At 43.1% G+C, this 27,269-nt stretch overlaps 1 protein-coding gene across 1 annotated transcript in view; it reads right to left on the bottom strand.

Moving 5' to 3' along the window:
• LOC122935166 (cysteine-rich venom protein DIS2-like) overlaps positions 1–2,622 on the bottom strand; it is a 35,076-nt gene extending 32,454 nt beyond the window's left edge. The window contains exon 1 of the mRNA XM_044290931.1: positions 2,577–2,622. Coding sequence (XP_044146866.1) covers positions 2,577–2,622 — 46 coding nt within the window. The remainder of the gene's footprint in view (positions 1–2,576) is intronic.
• Positions 2,623–27,269: the final 24,647 nt, after the last annotated feature.

Genomic DNA, 27,269 nt, shown 5'->3' with positions numbered 1-27,269 from the left:
CACAGTCTGTAGATTAGAGTTTGTGTCCTGTTGGTCAGGAGAAGGGTGCACAGCATACCGTACCGTCACTTCACTAGACAGGTATATCTCTGTTCAGCTTGCCAATATCCGATTGCTCAGACCTCACACACATACAATTGCAGTACAATCTGATCATATAACGGTAACATTAAATCTAATATTTCCCCATCAAAGACTTAAATACTTTCTGCTGTGTTGTTGAGGACATTATTTTAAATACTTATAGTTAAAAAATTTGGGATTACATGCTTGCATCTTTATCCTGCAGGACATGTTGGAGCGGGGATATGATAGGATTCGGGTCCAGGAGGAAAAACCGAATATTGCGCGGGGGATACGGAAGGAGCTAAGGAGGGAGTTCAAGGGGAAGCACACTGGTCGGATCTAAAGAGGAGGCCTAGTACCTGGTGTGACACATAGCAAATTAGCCAGTTACATCATACCTCTCTACCTCGCTGTGAGTGTACTGTATATATATATTTATACACATGGCTATGTAGAGATGTATGATGTAACTGTCTGATTTCGTATGTTTCACACACACATAAATATATATATATATATATATATATATATATATATATACAGGTCCTTCTCAAAAAATTTGCATATTGTGATAAAGTTCATTATTTTCTGTAATGTACTGATAAACATTAGACTTTCATATATGTTAGATGCATTACACACCAACTGAAGTAGTTCAAGCCTTTTATTGTTTTAATATTGATGATTTTGGCATACAGCTCATGAAAACCCCAAATTCCTATCTCAAAAAATTAGCATATCATGAAAATGTTCTCTAAACGAGCTATTAACCTAATCATCTGAATCAACTAATTAACTCTAAACACCTGCAAAAGATTCCTGAGGCTTTTAAAAACTCCCAGCCTGGTTCATTACTCAAAACCGCAATCATGGGTAAGACTGCCGACCTGACTGCTGTCCAGAAGGCCATCATTGACACCCTCAAGCAAGAGGGTAAGACACAGAAATAAATTTCTGAAGGAATAGGCTGTTCCCAGAGTGCTGTATCAAGGCACCTCAGTGGGAAGTCTGTGGGAAGGAAAAAGTGTGGCAGAAAATGCTGCACAACGAGAAGAGGTGACCGGACCCTGAGGAAGATTGTGGAGAAGGACCGATTCCAGACCTTGGGGGACCTGCGGAAGCAGTGGACTGAGTCTGGAGTAGAAACATCCAGAGCCACCGTGTACAGGCGTGTGCAAGAAATTGGCTACAGGTGCCGCATTCCCCAGGTCAAGCCACTTTTGAACCAGAAACAGCGGCAGAAGCGCCTGACCTGGGCTACAGAGAAGCAGCACTGGACTGTTGCTCAGTGGTCCAAAGTACTTTTTTCGGATGAAAGCAAATTTTGCATGTCATTCGGAAATCAAGGTGCCAGAGTCTGGAGGAAGACTGGGGAGAGGGAAATGCCAAAATGCCTAAAGTCCAGTGTCAAGTACCCACAGTCAGTGATGGTCTGGGGTGCCATGTCAGCTGCTGGTGTTGGTCCACTGTGTTTTATCAAGGGCAGGGTCAATGCAGCTAGCTATCAGAAGATTTTGGAGCACTTCATGCTTCCATCTGCGGAAAAGCTTTATGGAGATGAAGATTTCATTTTTCAGCACGACCTGGCACCTGCTCACAGTGCCAAAACCACTGGTAAATGGTTTACTGACCATGGTATTACTGTGCTCAATTGGCCTGCCAACTCTCCTGACCTGAACCCCATAGAGAATCTGTGGGATATTGGGAAGAGAAAGTTGAGAGACGCAAGACCCAACACTCTGGATGAGCTTAAGGCCGCTATCGCATCCTGGGCCTCCATAACACCTCAGCAGTGCCACAGGCTGATTGCCTCCATGCCACGCCGCATTGAAGGGTCATTTCTGCAAAAGGATTCCCGACCAAGTATTGAGTGCATAACTGAACATAATTATTTGAAGGTTGACTTTTTTTGTATTAAAAACACTTTTCTTTTATTGGTCGGATGAAATATGCTAATTTTTTTAGATAGGAAATTTGGGTTTTCATGAGCTGTATGCCAAAATCATCAATATTAAAACAATAAAAGGCTTGAACTACTTCAGTTGGTGTGTAATGAATCTAAAATATATGAAAGTCTAATGTTTATCAGTACATTACAGAAAATAATGAACTTTATCACAATATGCAAATTTTTTGAGAAGGACCTGTATATATATATGTGTATATATACATAAACTGCATTTATCATTCTGTATTCCAGTAAAAAACACTGTCCATCATTACATTAGATACATTAACACTAAATGACGTACATGTACATCAGATCTGGACATGACTTAAAGCCCAGTGACATACATGTACTGCATGGTGATCGGGGGCGGGTACAGGAGCTGAGCCCGCCCATTCAGCGGCAGGGGTCGGGCAGTCACCGATAGCCAGATCCCTGCTATATGCGCCGGCGTGAAGTCACTGATGCCGGCGCATTAACCCCTGCACGGCCGAGGTCAGTGCTGACCGCGGCACGTGCAAGCTTCAGACAGGTGTCCATCCGGTCCCTGTGCTGCTATTACGAGGACCCAATGGCAGGGAAGGCAGCCCGATGCCATCCTTAGGCATCGTAGCTGCCTTCCGGGAGGGCCTTTGAGATCCAGCCCCCTTGATCTCACAGGCAAGCAGACTGTAAGTGAATTATATTGAGTAATACACTTACAGCCAATGCATTATAATACAGAAGTATTGCAAAGGGGATCAGACCCCAAAAGTTGAAGTCCCAGAGTAGGACAAAAAAGAAAGTGAAAAAAGTAAAAAAAAAAGAAAGGTTTCCCAAAAATTCAATAAAAATTTTCAAGTAAAAAAAAAAGCATCCTTTTCCCAAAATAAAGTAAAAAAATAGGAAAAAAAATAGGTTATATTTGGAATTGTCACATCCGTAGCAACCTGCTCTATAAAAATACCACATGATCTAACCTGTCAGATGAACATTGTAAATAGCAAAAAATAAAAACGGTGCCAAAAAATATATTTTTTGTTGCCTTGCCTCACAAAAAGTGTAATATAGAGCCTCAAGCTCCTGGCCAAAATGTTAGCCAATAGGCTGGCAAATCTTCTCCCCCATCTTGTTCACAGGGACCAGGTTGGCTTCATCTGCAACAGAGAGGGAAAAGATAACACTTCTAGAGTGATCAATACTCTATGTCATGCAAAGCGTATTTCTTCCCCACTGCTCCTCCTTAGCACTGATGCTGAGAAAGCATTCGATATGGTCAACTGGACGTATCTAAAACATGTGCTGGTGAGGTTTGGCCTTCCTGGTCCCTTTGTCCAAGCTACCTTTGCCATGTATGAGCAGGCAACAGCCCTAGTTCTGGTTAATGGAAATCTCTCCTCTACATCTGCTATAAGTAATGGGACTCGCCAGGGCTGTCCCCTCTCCCCACTTTTATTCATCCTGGCATTGGAGACACTTTTATCCATTATAAGGTTGGATCGGGAGATTAGAGGTCTATGTTTGGGAGGCAGGGAACAAAAAATTGCAGCATTTGCAGATGATGTTCTTATGATGACAGTGAACCCGTCAGTCTCTTTACCTCGCATTCAGACTCACCTCAACCTTTACAGCACAGTTTCAGACTACAAGATCAATGCCAACAAATCCCTAGTTCTTTGCTCTGTATTTCCCCCTCAACCAAACGACAATTAATGGAGAATTCTCCCTTCAACTGGTCCTCTCCCACCATCACATACTTAGGAATCCAAATTAGCCCTAAAATAACAGACCTCTTCTCGCTTAACTACATTCCTTTGAGATCCAAAATTTTTAACGCCATAGACAATCTGGCCCAATCAAATCACACATTGTCTTGGTTTGGTCGCAAAAATTTGCTCTCATCCCTAACCCTCCCCTGCCTCACTTACTTACACCCTATCCCCATCCCTAAACATTACTATACTTCACTACAAAAAAAGTTTAGAACCTTCATCTGGAATGGGAGGAAAGCGAGACTCCCATTCTTCCTTCTCACAAAACCTAGGCAAGCCAGAGGTATAGGTCTTCCAAACCCAGAACTTTATGGCAAAGCTATTCTCCTCTCCCGAGCAGTAGCCTGGCTACGCCCCTCCCCGCAATCTGCAGCAGTAGAAATCGAAATTGACATATTAAATAGTCCAGCCAGAGAACTTTTGCTTGGGCATAAAACTGTCCTTCCTGGTCCGTTGACCCACTACCCAATTGTAAAAGCAATTCTAGAGGCTTGGAAATGGCTTTCCACATCTCATTGCTCCATCCCCTTTCCCTCTCTACTCCTAACGATAAAAGACGTATTAGGTACGGCCCCTCCTGCCTTAAGAGCGTCAGCTTCCCAAGGGATAAAATCCTCATTAACTTCTCTAATCTTGTTGGTGTGCCCCACTGGTGATCTGATAGATTTAGAAGCCACAAATACTCTACTTAACACACATCCATGTGATCTCTTCTCAGTCTTATACCTCAGAGCTTATATAAAACAGCATGTCCAATTGGGTGACTTACAACGACCCTTGGTCTGGCTCGAGTCAGTAATCTGCCAACCCACAACCCCTAAAAGACTTATTTCCCAAATCTACAGCAGGTTGCGTCTCTCACCTATCCTAGTCAAACCATCTTTCATAAAACATTGGGAACTGGACTTAAATACTACAATCCCGTTCGCTTCTCTTCATAGACTCTTTGAATTCCCCCATAGTGCCTCCCGCTGTGTCCGAACCCAAGAGAACGGAATAAAAATTCTCACCCGGTGGTACAATACGCCAGATAAGACGTCATTGTTCTCTAAGACTGCTTCGGACACCTGTTGGAGGTGCCTCCGGGAGAAGGGGACCTTCCTCCTCATTTGGTGGACTTGCCCCCCTATCTTTAAATGGTGGTCTGAGATATTTTCTTTGGCCAACAAGATTTGCCACACTTCCATCCAACCTTCCCCACAGCTGGCCCTGCTGTCTCTCTCTCAGGAAAAGGGTCATATCCAACCACCCTTTATCTTCTCACAAATTCTGATAGCTGCTCGCCTCTTGCTTCCTAAATTTTGGTTGCAGACCCTAACCCCCCCCCCCCCCAATGGAACAATGGTACCAGAAAATGGACCGACTCCATAGGTTTGAGGAATTGTCCTCTTGGGACGCACGTCACATTCCTAAAAAAATGGCTCCCTTGGTCAACACATAGAGCTCCCAAGAACACACTTAACCCTCATTTATCATGAGATAGATATTGGATAACAGCAGTCCAGTTTAGCTCCGTTATCAGCACATTACACTCAGGCCTCCCATAGCCATGGCCAGCCAACAGAGTAAAAGATTCCCACCCTACATCTTCATTTGCTAGTAGCTAGCTATACAACATAAACCTAGCCTGTACTACAACATTATTACGTACCATTTTTACTACATTCTCTCAATGCCACCACCTCTGGATGCCTTACCCACTTACTCACTCACTTATTTAAATACTTAGTTTCATCATGTCTGACATGTATCAACCTTGTAACTGATGTATACTTGCAATGTGCTTACTAGTATATAATTGAGGCCTGTGTGCCTGTACCTTGGTATCCTGTTACCCCCCTGTTTGTTTTTTTATTGAAAATTACAATAAAAATATAATTTTTTTTAAAAAAGTGTAATATAGAGCAACCAAAAATCATATGTGCCCTAAAATAGTACCAACAAAATTGCCACCTTATCCCGTAGTTTTCAAAATAGGGTCACTTTTTTGGTGTGCATCAGGGGGGCTTCAAATGTAACATGGCAGCTTAAAATTATCCCAGTGAAATCTGCCCTCCAAAATCCATATGTAGCTCCTTTCCTTCTGCGCCCAACTGTGTGCCCGTACAGCAGTTTACGACCACATATGGGGTGTTTCTGTAGACTACGGAATCACGGCAATAATTGTTAGCGGAATTCTTTTTATTAAAATGGAAAATCTGCCAAAAAAGTGAAATTCTGAAATATTATCTCCATTTTCCATTAATTCTTGTGGAACACCTAAAGGGTTAACAAAGTTTGTAAAATCAGTTTTGAATACCTTTAGGGATCTAATTTCTAAAATGGGGTTATTTTTGGGTGGTTTCTATTATGTAAGCCTCACAAAAGGACTTCAGACCTGAACTGGTCCTTAAAAAGTGGGTTTTGGAAATTTTCTGAAAAATTTCAAGATTGGCTTCTAAACTTCTAAGCCTTCTAACGTCCCCAAAAAATAAAATGACATTCACAAAATGATCCAAACATAAAGCAGACATATTGGAAATATGAAGTAATAACTATTTTTAAAGGTATTACTAGCTATTATAAAAGTAGAGAAGTAGAAATTTGGTATTTTTTTTATAAATAAAAATGAAATTGTTTGACTTAATTTTACCACTGTCATGAAATACAATATGTGACGAGAAAGCAATCTCAGAATTGCCTTGATAAGTATGGTAAAATGCTTTTAAAGTGACACATGTCAGATTTGCTAAAATGGACTCAGCAGAAAGGTGAAAAATGGCCGGGTCCTTAAGGGGTGAATTCTGAATATCCTAACAGTACTCATTAAATTAAAAAACAATATAAAACAGCTGCAGCAAGAGGACAAAAAGGAGCTGCACCGTAATGTGATCCAGAAGTTGCTGGCCCTCCATAAGCAACTAAAACAGTTGCCTTAGAGGCATATTTGTTCCTCAAAATTTTAAATAAATATTTTTTTTATCTTCTAACATGTGCATTCGTTTTTTTTATATTATGTTTTTGATTAATTTTAACCTATAAGGTTGCAGTAAGGGCCCTTTAGTCCCGGGTAAACTTATCAGGATCAGGACAGACAGCAGCAGGTAAAGGAAACAGTGTAGTATAAGGCCTACACATAGCTTGGCCAAACTTATCTGGAGAGACAGCATCGGGTAAATGGTAATGGTGTAGTAAAAGGCCTACACATAGCTGGGCCAAACTCAGCCAGAACAGACAGGAGTAGGTTCTTTGTTTGTAGCAGGAATATGTTCCCAGGAATGGGCCCCTGCCAGACCGGGGCAACACCAAAAATAAACTTATACATCTCTGACAGCAGCAGGTTTTTTGTCTACAGCAGGAATGTGTTCCCATGCATACAAATCACAATATATTCCTTTTATTTTAAAGAATTTTTAAGATTGTAAAGCCCACAAGAAATTTGTAAGAAAAAAAATAAAATAAAAATAAATAAATAAATAAAATATATAAACATGACACGGCGCAGCCTCCACAAAATGTGAGTTTATTCACCCAAAAGTGATGTTTCAGTCCACACGATGGGACCTTTCTCAAGCAGTGACAAAAGTGAAAGGTGCCAAGTACAAATACAAACTCAGGTGATTATTTAATGAAAACTATTAATAATTTAATTGCAATTAATGTGTTTTATTAGTATTGCGTAAAAAAAAAATACTGTTTAGAAAAAATACTTAATATACAAGTATCCATACTGTGAAGAGATTAATAACTTCAATTAAACTATGTGAATTAATATTATCTGCTTAATTCATCAAAATTACATATTAATAATAATATGTCTAAAAACCAATAGTGTCATTAAAATATCAGGTGTACCGATTAAAAACATAATGGAGGGGGCCAAGAACTAACCAGCATGGTTCCGATATAGCGTCCCATTTTGTCTAGCTGCGCATGTCAGCGCATTGCTTCCGCATTACATAAAAAAAACATGTAATGAAATCGTGATCACATTGAAGGAGAAACACACAGGAAGTGAGTGTCCATGGACGTGGCGTTCACATGATAACAGATCACGTGTTCGCACCAGAAATTGAACGCAAGCTGATCCACAAATGCATCCTGTCTATGCGGTCACATGATAGCAACCATGGAAATGACTAAAATAACTCCAAAAATGGTGACATGGCTTCAAGAATATTATATATACCACAGTTTATATTGCAAAGTGAAAAGCTTTGATAATATAAAAATCACATGTGCAAATTATCATTACATAGTTGTCAAGAAGTAACATAAAATATAAATATATATAGATATATACATGTGGCAATAACGCTCCATTCCCAAAACCGGATTACCACACGGATGAGTATAACGCCAGTCACACCCAACCATGTAGAGAAGTCAACATGGAAGTCAGGCATCCTGTTCAGGATGACAGACAACACCATGTTCGAACCTAAATCCTGAATAAAACAAACAATAAAATATTAAAAAGTAATTGGATTCCTCAATCACTCCTGTGCAATGGTAACTGCACAAGACCTTTTGACAAGGGAAGCCCACATGCGGTCCCCATCTAGTTTTAGTAAGAACCACACAAGGCCGCATAAAACCCAAGTAAAGCAAAATTCTAACATATAAAATGAAATAAAGTAAAAAAAAAGTTTTTGGGTGAATGAAGCGTAACACCGCATGATTGTATTTTATTCAAACAATTCTTTTCATATATATATATATATATATATATATATATATATATAGTAAAAAAGGGCAGCACTCCAGAGAGTAAAAATGCAAAAAATTACTTTATTTACCCAAATGGGACATGCGACGTTTCGGCTCTGTGCAGGAGCCTTCCAGACGTCGCATGTCCCATTTGGGTAAATAAAGTAATTTTTTGCATTTTTACTCTCTGGAGTGCTGCCCTTTTTTTAAAATTTTTATCAATTTGGATTGGCTTATATCCATATTGGGCCAGCTGCACCCTTTTGTCTACACCAGTGACGGTGCTGCTACTTTGTTTTTTGTTTCTTCATATATATATATATATATATATATATATATATAGATTGACAATATATGATGAACAGAGTACATGCACACCAGTTTAAGAGAATTCTAATACTCAATAGTTGATAAAGTCCTTAGGCGAATAAGTGGTCCATGCTGGTTGTTCTCAGCAGGGTCAGGATAGACAGCAGCAGGTAATTGTTAATGGTATAGCATAAGGCCTGCACATAGCTCGACCAAACTCAGGAGGAGCAAGACAAAACAGCAGCAGGTAAATGGTAACGCTATAGTATAATGCCTACACATAGCTCGACTAAACTCAGGAGAAGCATGACAGACAGCCACGGGTAAATGGTAACGCTGTACTATAAGTTTATTTACAAATGCAATAGAACCTATCTTGACCCAGGTGAAAGTTAATACTTCACTTTTATTATGATATATATTAAAAACTAAACACTAAGTGTGTGCGTGGTGCACTTTTTAATTGTTCTTAAACAGAACCAAAAAAAAGGGATGTTAAAAACACAATCGCCACTCCACTGATGGAGGCGTTTGTTGGTCAATTACAGGAGGCGAAGAGATGTGCACTATCTCTCACCCTTATCACTATAGAAGCAGGATACTGCTGTAACACCATTTGCAGTGTTATTGCCAGCTAAGCGGGGTTGTCAAACCAACCATGTGATATAGCGGGAGAATTGATGTATCAACCCACTATGAAATTAACTCTTTAAACGTCTCATATACTCTCACACTGACAAATATGTTAGTGGCGGTTAGCACTGCAAACGGACATTGAACACAGTAATAGATACCGTGTCTAACTTATTATTGAACCGAACATAGCAATGTGGGCCAGCTGGACTACTATTTGCTAATTAACAGTGGAGTGGTGCGCAGCATTTAAAAACTAAAACTGCCCCCTGACATGTTTTGCCAGTATTCTGGCTTCTTCAGGGGTAAATGGGCAGCTGTAGTATAAGGCCTACATATAGCTCGACCAAACTCAGGAGGAGCAGGACAGACAGCAGCAGGTAAGTGGTAACGCTGTAGTATAAGGCCTACACATAGCTTGAACAAACTCAGCAGGATCAGAACAGACAGCAGCAGGTTAATGGTAACGCTGTAGTATAAGGCATACACATAGCTGGGCCTAACTCAGCAGGATCAGGACAGACAGCAACATCAGGTAAAGGTAACGGTGGCGTATAAGGCCTACACATAACTTAGCATGATCAGGACAGACAGCAGCAGGTACATGGTAATGGTCAAGTCTAAGGCCTACTCATAGCTTGGCCTAACTCAGCAGGAACAGACAGCAGCAGGTTCTTTGTTTACAGTAGGAATATGTTCCCAGGAACGGGCCCCCATCAGACCGGGGCAACCCCCAAAATAGACTTCGACACCCCTGATAGCAGAAGGTTCTTTGTTTGTAACAGGAATGTGTTCCCAGGAATGGGCCCCCACCAGACCAGGGGAACATCAAAAATAATCTTAGACACCTCTGACAGCAGTAGGTTCTTTGTCTAGAGCAGGAATGCGTTCCCATGCATACAAATAAATACAATGCAGATGTCTGGAGGGAGGAAGATATCAGGGCTTCCAGAGAGAGATGGGGTAGATAGATATATACATGTGGTCCATCCTGCTATAATCTATCTACCCCATCTCTCCCTGGAAGTTCTGCATTCTTCTCCCCCTCCAGACATCTGCATTGTATAGGACTGGATTACTGTACGCTTTTTATGAACCGAAAGAATATGATTTTCTATGTCAAGTCCACAAAGATGAAGTAGAGCTACATTCATTTTGTGGGGTAAGTTTACCGGCAGTTCTATGTAACACGAGAACAATGTTGCCTTCAAAACAGACTACAAACTCTGCTCTGCTGGATGACAGTGTAGGTGCTCCCCGGTGCATGTCAGCCCCTTCCTGGTGAAGTCTGGCCAGCGCTATGTGACACTACCCCTTTGTGTAGCCAAGCCTCGCAGCTAAACGCTTATTCAGCAGCCTGACCTGCGATGGATGATCCAGGCTGCGCAGTGGAGGCAGCCACCGAGGACCCTGCCAGCAGCCTGGGACCATAACTGAGTCATCAATGAGGGGAGGGGAACTGACACTGGCGGCATTGCCGGTGACACTCCCAGACCCGGGCCAAGGCAAGCTGGTTCCTCACTGGCTTCTGTGCTCAGACGGGAAGAGGATGGCTGGGTGCTGCCAATGGCCAGAGCCCAGCGTGTGTGCGGCACCGATCATGTATGGGTGGGGCGAGCGACGGTACCCATGCCTCCTCACAGACAAAAGGAGGTTGAGAGAGCCACTTCTAAACCCCTCCAGTCCTGCTGGCCTCTGGCTTGGAGGAATCATCAGAAGGCACGGCAGGCTGCATTACCGCAGTTTTCAGACTCAATATGGAAACTGAGAGCAGACCGATGCGGGCGGCGTGTGGAGCAATGTGTGACGATTGGTATCTGAGCAGTCTATTTTCCAGTATGGTTTATATGGAGGGCAGTGTCCAGAGATCACACATATGACTATGGGGTACACTATAGTAGGGCTAAAATGAATTGAATCAAGTAGTTTGAAACAAAAAGCCAATGTGATCAAGTTCCCTTGCCAGTTATTCTAACTAGCTTAATGTGTAGTATATACACAATTCGACACAATTCTAACATTTTTGGCTCTATACACCAGGATTTGAAATGAAGCAAACAAGATGTGGTTTAACTTCAGACTGTCAGCTTTAATTTGAGGGTTTTAACATCCAAATCAGGTAAACGGTGTAGGAATTACAACAGTTTGCATATGTGCCTCCCACTTGTTAAGGGACCAAAAGTAATGGGACAATTGGCTTCTCAGCTGTTCCATGGCCAGGTGTGTGTTATTCCCTCATTATCCCAATTACAATGAGCAGATAAAAAGTCCAGAGTTCATTTCCAGTGTGTTATTTGCATTTGGAATATGTTGCTGTCAACTCTCAAGATGAGATCCAAACAGCGCTCACTATCAGTGAAGCAAGCTATCATTAGGCTGATAAAAGAAAACAAACTCATCAGAGAAATAGCAAAAACATTAGGCGTGGGCAAAACAACTGTTTGGAACATTCTTAAAAACAAGGAACGCACCAGTGAGCTCAGCAACACCAAAAGACCCGGAAGACCACCAAAACAACTGTGGTGGATGACCGAATAATTATTTCCCTGGTGAAGAAAACACCCTTCACAACAGTTGGCCAGATCAAAAACACTCTCCAGGTGGTAGGTGTATGTGTGTCAAAGTCAACAATCAAGAGAAGACTTCACCAGAGTGAATACAGAGGGTTCACCACAAGATGTAAACCATTGGTGAGCCTCAAAAACAGGAAGGCCAGATTAGAGTTTGCCAAACAACATATAAAAAAGCCTTCACAGTTCTGGAACAACATCCTATGGACAGATGAGACCAAGATCAACTTGTACCAGAGTGATGAGAAGAAAAGAGTATGGAGAAGGAAAGGAACTGCTCATGATCCTAAGCAAACCACCTTATCAGTGAAGCATGGTGGTGATAGTGTCATGGTGTGGGCATGTATGGCTGCCAATGGAACTGGTTCTCTTGTATTTATTGATGATGTGACTGCTGACAAAAGCAGCAGGATGAATTCTGAAGTGTTTCAGGCAATATTATCTGCTCATATTCAGCTAAATGCTTCAGAACTCTTTGGACGGCGCTTCACAGTACAGATGGACAATGACCCAAAGCATACGGCAAAAGCAAAAAAAGAGTTTTTTAAGGGAAAGAAGTGGAATGTTATGCAATGGCCAAGTCAATCACCTGACCTGAATCAGATTGAGCATGCATTTCACTTGCTGCATACAAAACTGAAGGGAAAATGCCCCAAGAAGAAGCAGGAACTGAAGACAGTTGCAGTAGAGGCCTGGCAGACAAATCCATTGTGGTGGTGTATATTGGGACATCGACACAAAAATGTTAGAATTGTGTCGATGTCCCAATATTTATGGACCTGACTATATATATATATATATATAGAGAGAGAGAGAGAGAGAGAGAGAATTGGATAGCACTCCAAAACTTGAAAAAACGGGATGTAATTATTCACCCATGTGGAACAATTGCAACGTTTCAGCTCACAACTGGGCCTTTCTCAAGCAAAGGTATACAAGCTTGTGCCAACCTTAAATAGCACTCAAATAATCTAGTGACCAATGAACATTCAAAGACAATCAGGTAATGGGGACCCCACATGTCAGTGCGGTGTACCCCCAGCCATCTCACCATTGCGGTCCATGAATAGTCCAATAGGGGATCTTCCATATATGTATGTTGATGAAAACTGAGGTTGATTTGACACCAAGTGGAAATATTTAAACAACTAAATAAAGCCATTTGTTTCTAAACGCATGGAACACCGCGCTATGTAGCATATATCTCTCTCTTTTTTTAGATACCATGTAGATTGACGCTAAGAGGGTGAATAAAGAAGCTTGAACATATGCTACAGTGCGCGGTGTTCCATGCGTTTAGAAACAAATGGTTTTATTTAGTTGTTCAAATGTTTCCACTTGGTGTCAAATCAACCTCAGTTTTCATCAACATACATATATGGGAGATCCCCTATTGGACTATTCATGGACCGTAATGGTGAGATGGCTGGGGGTACACCGCACTGACGTGTGGGGTCCTCATAACTTGATCGCAACTCTGGAGGGGTTGGTCCACCCATGAGGATGGATCCCTCTCCGATTGGTCATGATAGCTATATGGGTATTTTGTGAATAATGGCATGCCTCCAGAAACAATGATGGCACCCATGAGAGGATGCCGGATTATGCGCATGCGTTGATTTCCATGCGCAATCCTGGTTGTGAGGTTTGTTATTTGACACTTTGTGGCGCTTGTGCCTGCTAGTAAATAGAAACGCCAGCTTTGGCCATTATTCACATGAACGCGTGTTACTGATTGGCAATGTCATGTCTCTTGGTAACGCCCTCTTTTGCCTCCTATCTACATGGATGTATATTTTAACGATTCACATATTATCCATTATCACTATAAGGGTAAAGTTCACTGTTGCGATGGATATACCATTATCACTTTGGAAACACATTATCAGATGTAAAGTGGTTGGATACATTTTAACATTTTAATCTTATGCACAATGTAGACTGGTATTTATATATGTAATTGATCACATGATGTGGATATGCTAATCAGTCACATGTTTTGGATATGCTAATTTGTCACATGATTTTGTATTTGAATGTTCATTGGTCACTAGATTATTTGAGTGCTATTTAAGGTTGGCACAAGCTTGTATATCTTTGCTTGAGAAAGGCTCAGTTGTGAGCAGAAACATTGCAATTGTTCCACATGGGTGAATAATTACATCACGTTTTTTCAAGTCTTGGAGTGCTGTCCGATTTCCTACATATATTAAGGGTGAGAAGCCAATCCCCTTGGACCTTGCACCTGAGCCCGTTCACTGGTGCCGCCAAATTTATTTATTTTCTCTTTCTCTATATATATATACTGTGTGTATATATATATATATATATATATATATATTAGAGAGGGCAGTATACTGTATATATACTACAGAAGGCAGTATACTGTATGTATATATACTACAGAGGACAGTTTAACACATATATACACACATATACACTACAGAGGACAGCATACTACTACAGAGGGATCTGGATAGACTGGAGGCTTGGGCAGATAAGTGGCAGATGAGGTTGAACACTGACAAATGTAAAGTTATGCACATGGGAAGGAATAATGCAAGTCACCCGTACATACTAAATAGTAAAACACTGGGTAACACTGACATGGAAAAGGACCTAGGAATTTTAATGAACAGCAAACTAAGCTGTAGAAACCAGTGTCAGGCAGCTGCTGCCAAGGCCAATAAGATAATAGGTTGCATCAAAAGGGGTATAGATGCCCGTGATAAGAACATAGTCCTGCCACTTTACAAATCACTAGACCACACATGGAGTACTATGTACAGTTCTGGGCTCTTGTGAACAAGGCAGAAATAGCAGAGCTGGAGAAGGTCCAGAGGAGGGCAACTAAAGTAATTACTGGAATGGGTGGACTACACAGTGGAGCTGCCAGAGAGCCATATGAGGTACATCTCACCCAGAGGAAGCTGAATAAGAATAAGAGCAATAAATATATGATAAATATATGTTTGACATGGCCTGGGAACTGGATCGGGGTGCTGACGAGGAGGAGACATCAGAGGAAGAAGGTGGTGAACGCAGTGGCAATAAAGAGCAAGATAGGCAACATATAGTCCTGGTGTAGTTGGCAGCTAAACCATGGGGTTTATATACACTTGTGCTAAGCACCAAGGGAACAGGCAATACTCGTAGTCAAGAAACTGATCCAAGGGCAGTAAGCAATAGTTCAATACTGTAGTCAGGCTATTGTCAGGGCAGGCAATAAATGATCAGAGTGGATAAACAGGCATAGGTATGGTACATGGGCAGAAAAACAGATAAGCACACTTTCAGTAGAACATTAGCAAGCTAGGAAACTAAATCTATGGCCAATGGGTTGAAAAAGCAGTCTAGAATAAACAAGACTATTAATGAGAACCTGAAAAGAAAGCAAAAGAGAAAATTAACCTTTGCAGTACTGCAGTGAAGTTTCACTGAATACTAGACCCAATACACACAGTATGAGTGGAGCGAAACCTGTTCCTGACCAGGATAGCGGGCGGCAGCAGACAGAGGTCACCAGCCTAACATTACGATTGCTGAGTGGCTATATATTACTGACCTAATGATGCCACTGTCCATCCTATTCCATATGCCTTTTAGAGGCATTCTGTTATTCATTCCGTCATAATAGAAGTCTATGGCCTGCATAACGGATCTGTCCCGTTTCCATTATGCAGGAGAGGACTCCCCTGGGGACATCCTAAAACATTTAATGTGAAAATGGCTTAATGTAGCTTAATGTACCATAATGTGCCTAAACCTCAATCAATTGCCTTGAAACTTTGCACAACCTAAGATCTCAGCTTCCCTATCCTGGAAGTTTCATGGATTTTGGCTACCCACAAGGCAAATGAGTGACATTAAGCTTGTTTTTTGGGGAGCTTAATGTGGCTTAACGTACAAAAAAACAACTCCGATGTTAACCAATTTCCCCCAATGCTACGAGATTCTCTCTATGCCAACATATTCTGAAGATTTTGGGTCGTTTGATAAAACATAGCAAAAGTTATTCAGAGACGTATTGGAATAGGCGGCTCTACCTGTAGCCCAATGGATGGATTGGTGCTCACCTCCTGATACCCCCAATACCGTGGATCATAAATAGCAGCAAAATATAATAAAGATGAGGGGCACTCTATACCCAAAAATGCATGGAATGTGATAGATAAAAAATACACCTTTATTCAGCGGATAGCGATATCAAAATACTATATCATGGACCATAAAAATACAAAAAAACAAAAACCCCAAAAAATGAATAAAAATTTAAATGAAAATATACACACAATTTAAAACAACGGCAGCTGTCATGCAGTATGGATGCCCCCCTCTACTAGGATATTTGGTCCTAGCTATATGTGATGAATTATTACAATATGTAATTTCGGTCGTCCACTCCTGCACTTTGAGCTTTTTTGTTGTAGAGACACCTATTCAAAAGACCAGATGCAATGATCCAAAATGATCTGATATGTCCTAAATCAATCATGTATATCCTATGACACCAGAAGCCTCGCCTGGCTATTATTTACTCAGTGCTCCATAGACTTTAGATGGCTGTAACAATCAGCAAATCGTGTGATTTATATGCTGAATACATCAGTGCGCTGAATACAAAGAGATGCTGAGTACATAAACGTGCTGGGTACAAGCTGGATACATAAAAGTCAATGGTTCAATGCTTTGCCACTCCACATGTCAGACTGTGACATTCTCCTACTCGTACTATTGTAGCGCGCAGTCAATCATGCGGTGCTGAGTACATAAATCAATGTGCTGGGTGCATAAAATCAAACTGTGTCACCACTGGACATTCGGTACTTTACCACTCCACGTTGTATGCTGCTCCTCTAACCTGTAGGGATCTACTTGACGGAGGCTGAGCGGTTCGTCACATACAGGGAGGATCGTAACCAGTCCTGAGTTCCAGGCTGGGAATGCGGCAACTTTGTGCATAAATCAATCTCTGAAGGCATTCCGTTATGCATTCCGTCATAGAATTGCATTACGGTCCGTGGTAACGGAATCGATAACACAATTCTGCTTTTACCACCAAACGAAGCGCAAATGAATTTCAAAATAGGACATTTGCTCATCTCTAGCGCTAACTAACTGCTATTTGCATTTTTAAGGCATAACTTGTGTCAGAAATGTGTAACAGCACCAAGTTGGTTTGGTATTAAAAATAAATTCATAGTAAAGATCTAATTCAAAAAAATTTGTTTTCAGTACTAAATTCATTTTTACACTAATGTAAAGTAAAAAATAATAATCTAAGGGGACAAAACCAATAACAATAACTAGTCGTGAGATAATAAATCTTAGCACTCAACATGCAAGAATCAGTGGTGGTATCAAATGACAGTCAGTGACAAGTTGATCAGTTGCCTAGGATCTCCGTGGGCATTTTCATTCGAGAAAATCATTAAATGGCCCTAATTTCAACTACAGTTCTATTATTTATTACTCACTCAATATAAATCTCCATGAAACAGTGCTATGTTGTCCTGTACATTGTACAACATAATTTCCTGCATTAGTTTCTGCTTCTTCGCTCCAAACCTTAAGAAAATGAAAGAAAACAGAATTATAGAAGTCCAATTGCTTTATATTATAAAAATATTACAATGATATATGTCGACACCCATGTGTGGTGTAGTATAGAGGATCTGTCAGCTCTCCTGTGTGGTGTAGTATAGAGGATCTGTTGGCTCTCCTGTGTGGTGTAGTATAGAGGATCTGATGGCTCTCCTGTGTGGTGTAGTATAGAGGATCTGTCAGCTCTCCTGTGTGGTGTAGTATAGAGGATCTGTCAGCTCTCCTGTGTGGTATAGTATAGACGATCTGTCAGCTCTCCTGTGTGGTGTAGTATAGAGGATCTGTCAGCTCTCCTGTGTGGTGTAGTATAGAGGTTCTGTCAGCTCTCCTGTGTGGTGTAATATAGAGGATCTGTCAGCTCTCCTGTGTGGTGTAGTATAGAGGATCTGTCGGCTCTCCTGTGTGGTGTAGTATAGAGGATCTTTCAGCTCTCCTATGTGGTGTAATATAGAGGATCTGTCAGCTCTCCTGTGTGGTGTAGTATAGAGGATCTGTCAGCTCTCCTGTGTGGTATAGTATAGACGATCTGTCAGCTCTCCTGTGTGGTGTAGTATAGAGGATCTGTCAGCTCTCCTGTGTGGTGTAGTATAGAGGTTCTGTCAGCTCTCCTGTGTGGTGTAGTATAGAGGATCTGTCGGCTCTCCTGTGTGGTGTAGTATAGAGGATCTGTCGGCTCTCCTGTGTGGTGTAGTATAGAGGATCTGTCAGCTCTCCTGTGTGGTGTAATATAGAGGATCTGTCAGCTCTCCTGTGTGGTGTAGTATAGAGGATATGTCCGCTCTCCTGTGTGGTGTAATATAGAGGATCTGTCAGCTCTCCTGTGTGGTGTAGTATAGAGGATCTGTCAGCTCTCCTGTGTGGTGTAGTATAGAAGATCTGTCAGCCCTCCTGTGTGGTGTAATATAGAGGATCTGTCAGCTCTCCTGTGTGGTGTAGTATAGAGGATCTGTCAGCTCTCCTGTGTGGTGTCGTATAGAGAATCTGTCAGCTCTCCTGTGTGGTGTAGTATAGAGGATCTGTCAGCTCTCATGTGTGGTGTAATATAGAGGATCTGTCAGCTCTCCTGTGTGGTGTAGTATAGAGGATCTGTCAGCTCTCCTGTGTGGTGTAACATAGGATCTGTCAGCTCTCCTGTGTAGTATAGAGGATCTGTCGGCTCTCCTGTGCGGTGTAGTATAGAGGATCTGTCAGCTCTCCTGTGTGGTGTAGTATAGAGGATAGTTCGGCTCTCCTGTGCGGTTTAGTATAGAGGATTTGTCAGCTCTCCTGTGTGGTGTAGTATAGAGGATCTGTCAGCTTTCCTGTGTGGTGTAGTATAGAGGATCTGTCGGCTCTCCTGTGCGGTGTAGTATAGAGGATCTGTCGGCTCTCCTGTGTGGTGTAGTATAGTGGATCTGTCAGCTCTCCTGTGCGGTGTAGTATAGAGGATCTGTCAGCTCTCCTGTGTGGTGTAGTATAGAGGATCTGTCAGCTTTCCTGTGTGGTGTAGTATAGAGGATCTGTCGGCTCTCCTGTGCGGTGTAGTATAGAGGATCTGTCGGCTCTCCTGTGTGGTGTAGTATAGTAGGATCTGTCAGGCTCTCCTGTGCGGTGTAGTATAGAGGATCTGTCGGCTCTCCTGTGTGGTGTAGTATAGAGGATCTGTCAGCTCTCCTTGTGGTGTAGTATAGAGGATCTGTCGCTCTCCTGTGCGGTGTAGTATAGAGAATCTGTCAGCTCTCCTGTGTGGTGTAGTATAGAGGATCTGTCAGCTCTCCTGTGTGGTGTAGTATAGAGGATCTGTCAGGCTCTCCTGTGTGGTGTAGTATAGAGATCTTTCAGCTCTCCTGTGTGGTGTAGTATAGAGGATCTGTTAGGCTCTCCTGTGTGGTGTAGTATAGCAGGATCTGTCAGCTCTCCTGTGTGGTGTAGTATAGAGGATCTGTCAGCTCTCCTGTGTGGTGTAGTATAGAGGATCTGTCAGCTCTCCTGTGTGGTGTAGTTAGAGGATGCTGTCGCTCTCCTGTGTGGTGTAGTATAGAGGATCTGTCAGCTCTCCTGTGTGGTGTAGTATAGAGGGATCTGTCAGCTCTCCTGAGTGGTGTAGTATAGAGGATCTGTCGGCTCTCCTGTGTGGTGTAGTATAGAGGATTATGTCAGGCTCTCCTGTGTGGTGTAGTATAGAGGATCTGTCAGCTCTCCTGTGTGGTGTAGTATAGAGGATCTGTCAGCTCTCCTGTGTGGTGTAGTATAGAGGATCTGTCAGCTCTCCTGTGTGGTGTAGTATAGAGGATCTGTCAGCTCTCCTGTGTGGTGTAAGTATAGAGGATCTGTCAGCTCTCCTGTGTGGTGTATATAGAGGATTGTCAGCTCTCCTGTGTGGTGTAAGTATAGAGGATCTGTCAGCTCTCCTGTGTGGTGTAGTATAGAGGATCTGTCAGCTCTCCTGTGTGGTGTAGTAATAGAGGATCTGTCAGCTCTCCTGTGTGGTGTAGTATAGAGGATCTGTCAGGCTCTCCTGTGTGGTGTAGTATAGAGGATCTGTCAGCTCTCCTGTGTGGTGTAGTATAGAGGATCTGTCATCTCTCCTGTGTTGTGTAGTATAGAGGATCTGTCGACTCTCCTGTGTTGTGTAGTATAGAGGTTCTGTTGGCTCTCCTGTGTTGTGTAGTATAGAGGATCTGTTGGCTCTCCTGTGTGGTGTAGTATAGAGGATCTGTCAGCTCTCCTGTGTGTGTAAGTATAGAGGATCTGTCAGCTCTCCTGTGTGGTGTAGTATAGAGGATCTGGTCAGCTCTCCTGTGTGGTGTAGTATAGAGGATCTGTCGCTCTCCTGTGTGGTGTAAGTATAGAGGATCTGTCAGCTCTCCTGTGTGGTGTAGTATAGAGGATCTGTCGCTCTCCTGTGTGGTGTAGTATAGAGGATCTGTCAGCTCTCCTGTGTGGTGTAGTATAGAGGATCTGTCAGCTCTCCTGTGTGGTGTAGTATAGAGGATCTGTCAGCTCTCCTGTGTGGTGTAGTATAGAGGATCTGTCAGCTCTCCTGTGGGTGTAGTATAGAGGATCTGTCAGCTCTCCTGTGTGGTGTAGTATAGAGGATCTGTCAGCTCTCCTGTGTGGTGTAGTATAGAGGATCTGTCAGCTCTCCTGTGTGGTGTAGTATAGAGGATCTGTCAGCTCTCCTGTGTGGTGTAGTATAGAGGATCTGTCAGCTCTCCGTGTGGTGTAGTATAGAGGATCTGTCAGCTCTCCTGTGGGTGTAGTATAGAGGATCTGTCAGCTCTCCTGTGTGGTGTAGTATAGAGGATCTGTCAGCTCTCCTGTGTGGTGTAGTATAGAGGATCTGTCAGCTCTCCTGTGTGGTGTAGTATAGAGGATCTGTCAGCTCTCCTGTGTGGTGTAGTATAGAGGATCTGTCAGCTCTCCTGTGTGGTGTTAGTATAGAGGATCTGTCGGCTCTCCTGTGTGGTGTAGTATAGAGGATCTGTCAGCTCTCCTGTGCGGTGTAGTATAGAGGATCTGTCAGCTCTCCTGTGTGGTGTAGTATAGAGGATCTGTCAGCTCTCCTGTGTGGTGTAGTATAGAGGATCTGTCAGCTCTCCTGTGCGTGTAGAAGAAGAGAATTGTAGCCTTATAGTAGAGATCTGTCAGCTCTCCTGTGTGGTGTAGTATAGAGGATCTGTCAGCTCTCCTGTGTGGTGTAGTATAGAGGATCTGTCAGCTCTCCTGTGTGGTGTAGTATAGAGGATCTGTCAGCTCTCCTGTGTGGTGTAGTATAGAGGATCTGTCAGCTCTCCTGTGTGGTGTAGTATAGAGGATCTGTCAGCTCTCCTGTGCGGTGTTAGTATAGAGGATCTGTCAGCTCTCCTGTGTGGTGTAGTATAGAGGATCTGTCAGGCTCTCCTGTGTGGTGTAGTATAGAGGATCTGTCAGCTCTCCTGTGTGTCTCCTGTGTGGGAGTATAGAGGATCTGTCAGCTCTCCTGTGTGGTGTAGTATAGAGGATCTGTCAGCTTCCTGTGTGGTGTAGTATAGAGGATCTGTCAGGCTCTCCTGTTTGGGTGTAGTATAGAGGATGCTGTCAGGCTCTCCTGTGTGGTGTAGTATAGAGGATCTGTCAGCTCTCCTGTGTGGTGTAGTATAGAGGATCTGTCAGCTCTCCTGTGTGGTGTAGTATAGAGGATCTGTCAGGCTCTCCTGTGTGGTGTAGTATAGAGGAGCTGTCGGCTCTCCTGTGTGGTGTAGTATAGAGGATCTGTCGGCTCTCCTGTGTGGTGTAGTATAGAGGATCTGTAGCTCTACTGTGTGGTGTAGTAGAGAGGATCTGTCAGCTCTCCTGTGTGGTGTAGTATAGAGGATCTGTCAGCTCTCCTGTGTGGTGTAGTATAGAGGATCTGTCGGCTCTCCCTGTGTGGTGTAGTATAGAGGATCTTCAGCTCTCCTGTGTGGGTAGTATAGAGGATCTGTCAGCTCTCCTGTGTGGTGTAGTATAGAGGATCTGTCAGCTCTCTGTGTGGTGTAGCTATAGAGGATCTGTCGCTCTCCTGTGTTGTGTAGTATAGAGGATCTGTCGGCTCTCCTGTGGTGTGTAGTATAGAGGATCTGTGGCTCTCCTGTGTGGTGTAGTACTAGAGGGATCTGTAGCTCTCCTGTTGGTGTAGTATAGAGGATCGGTCAGCTCTCCTGTGGGTGGGTTAATATAGAGGATCTGTCAGCTCTCCTGTGTGGTGTAGTATAGAGGATGTGTCCGGCTCGCCTGTGTGGTGTAGAGGGTCCAGCTTAATGGTGGTGTAGTTGAGGATCTGTCAGCTCTCCTGTGGGTGTAGTATAGAAGGTATCTGTCAGCTCTCCTGATGTGGTTTAATATAGAGGATCCTGTCATGCTCTCCTGTGTGGTGTAGTACTAGAGGATATGTCAGGCTCTTCCTGTGTGTGTAGTATAGAGGATCCGGTCAGCTCTCCTGTGTGGGTGTAGTATAGAGTATCTGTCAGCTCTCCTGTGTGGTGTAGTATAGAGGATCCTGTCAGCTATCATGTGGGTGTATGGCTCTCCTGTGTGGTGTAGTATAGAGGATCTGTCAGCTCTCCTGTGTGGTGTAGTATAGAGGATCTGTCAGGCTCTCCTGTGGTGGTGTAGTATAGAGATCTGTCGACTCTCCTGTGTGGTGTAGTATAGAGGATCTGTCAGCTCTCCTGTGTGGTGTAGTATAGAGGATCTGTCAGGCTCTCCTGTGTGGTGTAGTATAGAGGATCTGTCAGCTCTCCTGTGTGGTGTAGTATAGAGGATCTGTCAGCTCTCCTGTGTGGTGTAGTATAGAGGATCTGGTCAGCTCTCCTGTGTGGTGTAGTATAGAGGATCTGTCAGCTCTCCTGTGTGGTGTAGTATAGAGGATCTGTCGCTCTCCTGTGTGGTGTAGTATAGGGATCTGTCGCTCTCCGTGTGGTGTAGTATAGAGGATCTGTCAGCTCTCCTGTGTGGTGTAGTATAGAGGATCTGTCGGCTCTCCTGTGTGTGTAGTATAGAGGATCTGTCAGCCTCTCCTGTGTGGGGTGTAGTATAGAGGATCTGTCAGCTCTCCTGTGTGGTGTAGTATAGAGGATCTGTCAGCTCTCTGTGTGTAGTATAGAGGATCTGTCGGCTCTCCTGTGCTGGTGTAGTATAGAGGATCTGTCGGCTCTCCTGTGGTGGTAGTATAGAGGATCTGTCAGCTCTCCTGTGTGGTGTAGTATAGAGGATCTGTCAGGCTCTCCTGTGTGGTGTAGTATAGAGGATCTGTCAGCTCTCCTGTGTGGTGTAGTATAGAGGATCTGTCGGCTCTCCTGTGTGGTGTAGTATAGAGGATCTGTCAGCTCTCCTGTGTGGTGTAGTATAGAGGATCTGTCAGCTCTCCTGTGTGGTGTAGTATAGAGGATCTGTCAGCTCTCCTGTGTGGTGTAGTATAGAGGATCTGTCAGCTCTCCTGTGTGGTGTAGTATAGAGGATCTGTCAGCTCCTCCTGTGTGGTGTAGTATAGAGGATCTGTCGGCTCTCCTGTGTGGTGTAGTATAGAGGATCTGTCAGCTCTCCTGTGTGGTGTAGTATAGAGGATCTGTCAGCTCTCCTGTGTGGTGTAGTATAGAGGATCTGTCTGCTCTCCTGTGTGGTGTAGTATAGAGGATCTGTCGGCTCTCCTGTGTGTGTAGTATAGAGGATCTGTCAGCTCTCCTGTGTGGTGTAGTATAGAGGATCTGTCATCTCCTGGTGTGTAGTATAGAGGATCTGTCACTCTCCTGTGTGTGTAGTATAGAGGATCTGTGGCTCTCCTGTGTGGTGTAGTATAGAGGATCTGCTCTCCTTGTGGTGTAGTATAGAGGATCTGTCAGCTCTCCTGTGTGGTGTAGTATAGAGGATCTGTCAGCTCTCCTGTGTGGTGTAGTATAGAGGCTGTGCCTCCAGTGTTGTAATAGATGCAGCAGGCGTCGTGTGGGAGTTGTAGTTTACTGAGGCACTGTTGGGTGGTATAGAGGATCTGTCAGCTCTCCTGTGTGGTGTAGTATAGAGGATCTTGGCTCTCCGTGTGGTGTAGTATAGAGGATCTGTCAGCTCTCCTGTGTGGTGTAGTATAGAGGATCTGTCAGCTCTCCTGTGTGGTGTAGTATAGAGGATCTGTCAGCTCTCCTGTGTGGTGTAGTATAGAGGATCTGTCAGCTCTCCTGTGTGGTGTAGTATAGAGGATCTGTCGGCTCTCCTGTGTGGTGTAGTATAGAGGATCTGTCGGCTCTCCTGTGTGGTGTAGTATAGAGGATCTGTCAGCTCTCCTGTGCTGGTGTAGTATAGAGGATCTGTCGCTCTCCTGTGTGGTGTAGTATAGAGGATCTGTCAGCTCTCCTGTCGGTGTAGTATAGAGGATCTGTCGGCTCTCCTGTGTCGGTGGAGTATAGAGGATCTGTCGGCTCTCCTGTGTGGTGTAGTATAGAGGATCTGTCGGCTCTCCTGTGGGTGGAGTATATAGGATCTGTCAGCTCTCCTGTGTGGTGTAGTATAGAGGATCTGTCGGCTCTCCTGTGTGGTGGTAGTATAGAGGATCTGTCGCTCTCCTGTGTGGTGTAGTATAGAGGATCTGTCGGCTCTCCCTGTGTGGTGTAGTATAGAGGATCTGTCAGCTCTCCTGTGTGGTGTAGTATAGAGGATCTGTCCGATCTCCTGTGTGGTGTAGTATAGAGGATCTGTCAGCTCTCCTGTGTGGTGTAGTATAGAGGATCTGTCCGATCTCCTGTGTGGTGTAGTATGGAGGATCTGTCAGCTCTCCTGTGTGGTGTAGTATAGAGGATCTGTCAGTTCTCCTGTGTGGTGTAGTAGAGAGGATCTGCCGGCTCTCCTGTGTGGTGTAGTATAGAGGATCTGTCGGCTCTCCTGTGTGGTGTAGTATAGAGGATCTGTCAGCTCTCCTGTGTGGTGTAGTATAGAGGATCTGTCGGCTCTCCTGTGTGGTGGAGTATAGAGGATCTGTCAGCTCTCCTGTTTGGTGTAGTATAGAGGATCTGTCGGCTCCCCTGTGTGGTGGAGTATAGAGGATCTGTCAGCTCTCCTGTGTGGTGTAGTATGGAGGATCTGTCCGATCTCCTGTGTGGTATAGTATAGAGGATCTGTCAGCTCTCCTGTGTGGTGTAGTATAGAGGATCTGTCAGCTCTCCTGTGTGGTGTAGTATAGAGGATCTGTCAGCTCTCCTGTGTGGTGGAGTATAGAGGATCTGTCGGCTCTCCTTGCTGTGCTATATGATATATGCTGTGTCCCTGGATGCCATGAAAACCTATTAGCACTGCACAATGGGTCGTTAACGAAGTTAAATTGCCAGGACCACAGTTATCTCAGATCGGGAGAGCCAGATGTGACCTGAGCCCATTTCATCCCCGTGCTGTAGATTTATAGTCCTATGAACATATTACACATTGCATTATATATTGCTTGAAAGAAGTGAGGGATTATATAACTTTCTAAATTGGAGGACGATGCTGTTCTAATAATCATAATAACCTACCATTTTCTTCATGTTCGCAGCCGGTGGCTTCACAGATCTTCTTATATCATTGTGAATGTTAATAATTTCTTTTTTATCACTATCAGTCAGGGGAAGTAGGATATTTCTCTGTAGGTAGAAAGAATAATTAAAATACATTTTTATCTTTTAAATATTCACTTTCTCAAACATCATAATTACAGAGGAGTGAACCAGCCGAGATTCGTTTTTGGTCCAGTTTGCCAAATTTTTTAAAATGTTCGGTTCAGACCTGTATCGTTTTGAGCCGAAGTTATTCCAATTGCTTGTAAATTGTGTGGGGATTCGCTCTGGTAGTTGGGATAAGCAGGTGCAGCACAGAGCCAAAGTACAAGTTCGTAATTCAAATGTCCGTTTTTATTCACACATAAGGCCAAACAAAAAACACGCTTTGCAAGGTTGGTGTTTGTTCACACCAAGTAGAAAGTTTGTGCATAACAAAAAACGTCACCTTGTCGGCGGTTCTGCCTCCAGCAGTCAAAATGCAGGCTTCAGGTGGCCGGCTCTCCCAACACCCAGGTCTCAGCTTTTCAGCCCAGCTCAGGGCTCAGTTCCCACATCAGCGATTGCCAGAGCTCCTCTGTCAGAGAGAGGTAATCACTCACAGCTGACAATGCTGGCAGTTTTTTTTATAGGCCAGTCAAGACCCAGCCTGGAACGTGGGGAGTAGTCACCCACCTGTCACTTTGACTACTAACAGTAAGAGCCGTCCCGGATCAGCTATACAGCCATACTGAAATAGCAAAGTGTCAATCAGCATTAGCTGCCGCTGACAACTGAAAATACTGGCTCTTACTTCACCGAGGCCAGGAACCTCAGTGACACATACCTTCCATCAACGACGGACCCTTGTGCCTTCCTACAATTGGTATATAACCCCCTCTAGCCTCCTAGGAGTCATAATTTTTAGGAAAACTTGTTATCTCTTTTTGTTCATTTTTTATATATTTTTTTATTTCTCTCCCCCCTCCCCAAACTCTGAAATGCAATGACAATAGTAAATGATGTCTGGGTGACTCTATAGATATGGATACGTTTGAGTACTGTGCGTTAACATACAGCGCGCTTAAAACCACACTGCACCGGCATATGTGTTTTGCTTTTTCATATTCCAGAGCTTCCAAAAAATGTCCCTTAACGGGGAAGATGATGCTTAACCCCTTCAAGCGACAGCCAGTTTGGACAAATTGGCGGAGCCCCATTTTTCAAATCTGACATGTCAGATTATCTGGCAATAACTTTGGAAGGCTTTTACTTATCCAAGCCATTCTGAAACTGTTTTCTCGTGACGCATCATGGTGAATTTGAGTTGGTACATTTTACCTTTCTGCATAAAAAAAAAACGATATTTGCTGAAAATTTGAAAAAGATTGCTATTTTTTTAATTAGAATTTCTCCGCTTTTAAGACAGATAGTGATACTTAATAAAATAGTTCTTACTTTACATTCCCCATATTTCTACTTTGTGTTTGTAAAATTTTGTAAATGTCATTTTATTTTTTCAGGAATTTAGAAGGTTTAGAAGCAAATTTTAAAGGAGCAGTTCAGTTATGAAGTCACTTTGTGGGGGCTTACATAGTATAAATCACCCATAAATGACCCATTTTAGAAACTATACCCCTCAAGTTATTCAAAACTGATTTTACAAACTGTGTTAACCCTTTAGGTGTTCCACAAGAATTAA

The sequence above is a fragment of the Bufo gargarizans genome, chromosome 4 (assembly GCF_014858855.1).
Source record: "Bufo gargarizans isolate SCDJY-AF-19 chromosome 4, ASM1485885v1, whole genome shotgun sequence".
NCBI classification, from domain to species: Eukaryota; Metazoa; Chordata; class Amphibia; order Anura; family Bufonidae; genus Bufo; species Bufo gargarizans.
Note: the sequence above shows the minus strand (reverse complement) of the source record. Positions and strands in the feature narration are given on the sequence as shown.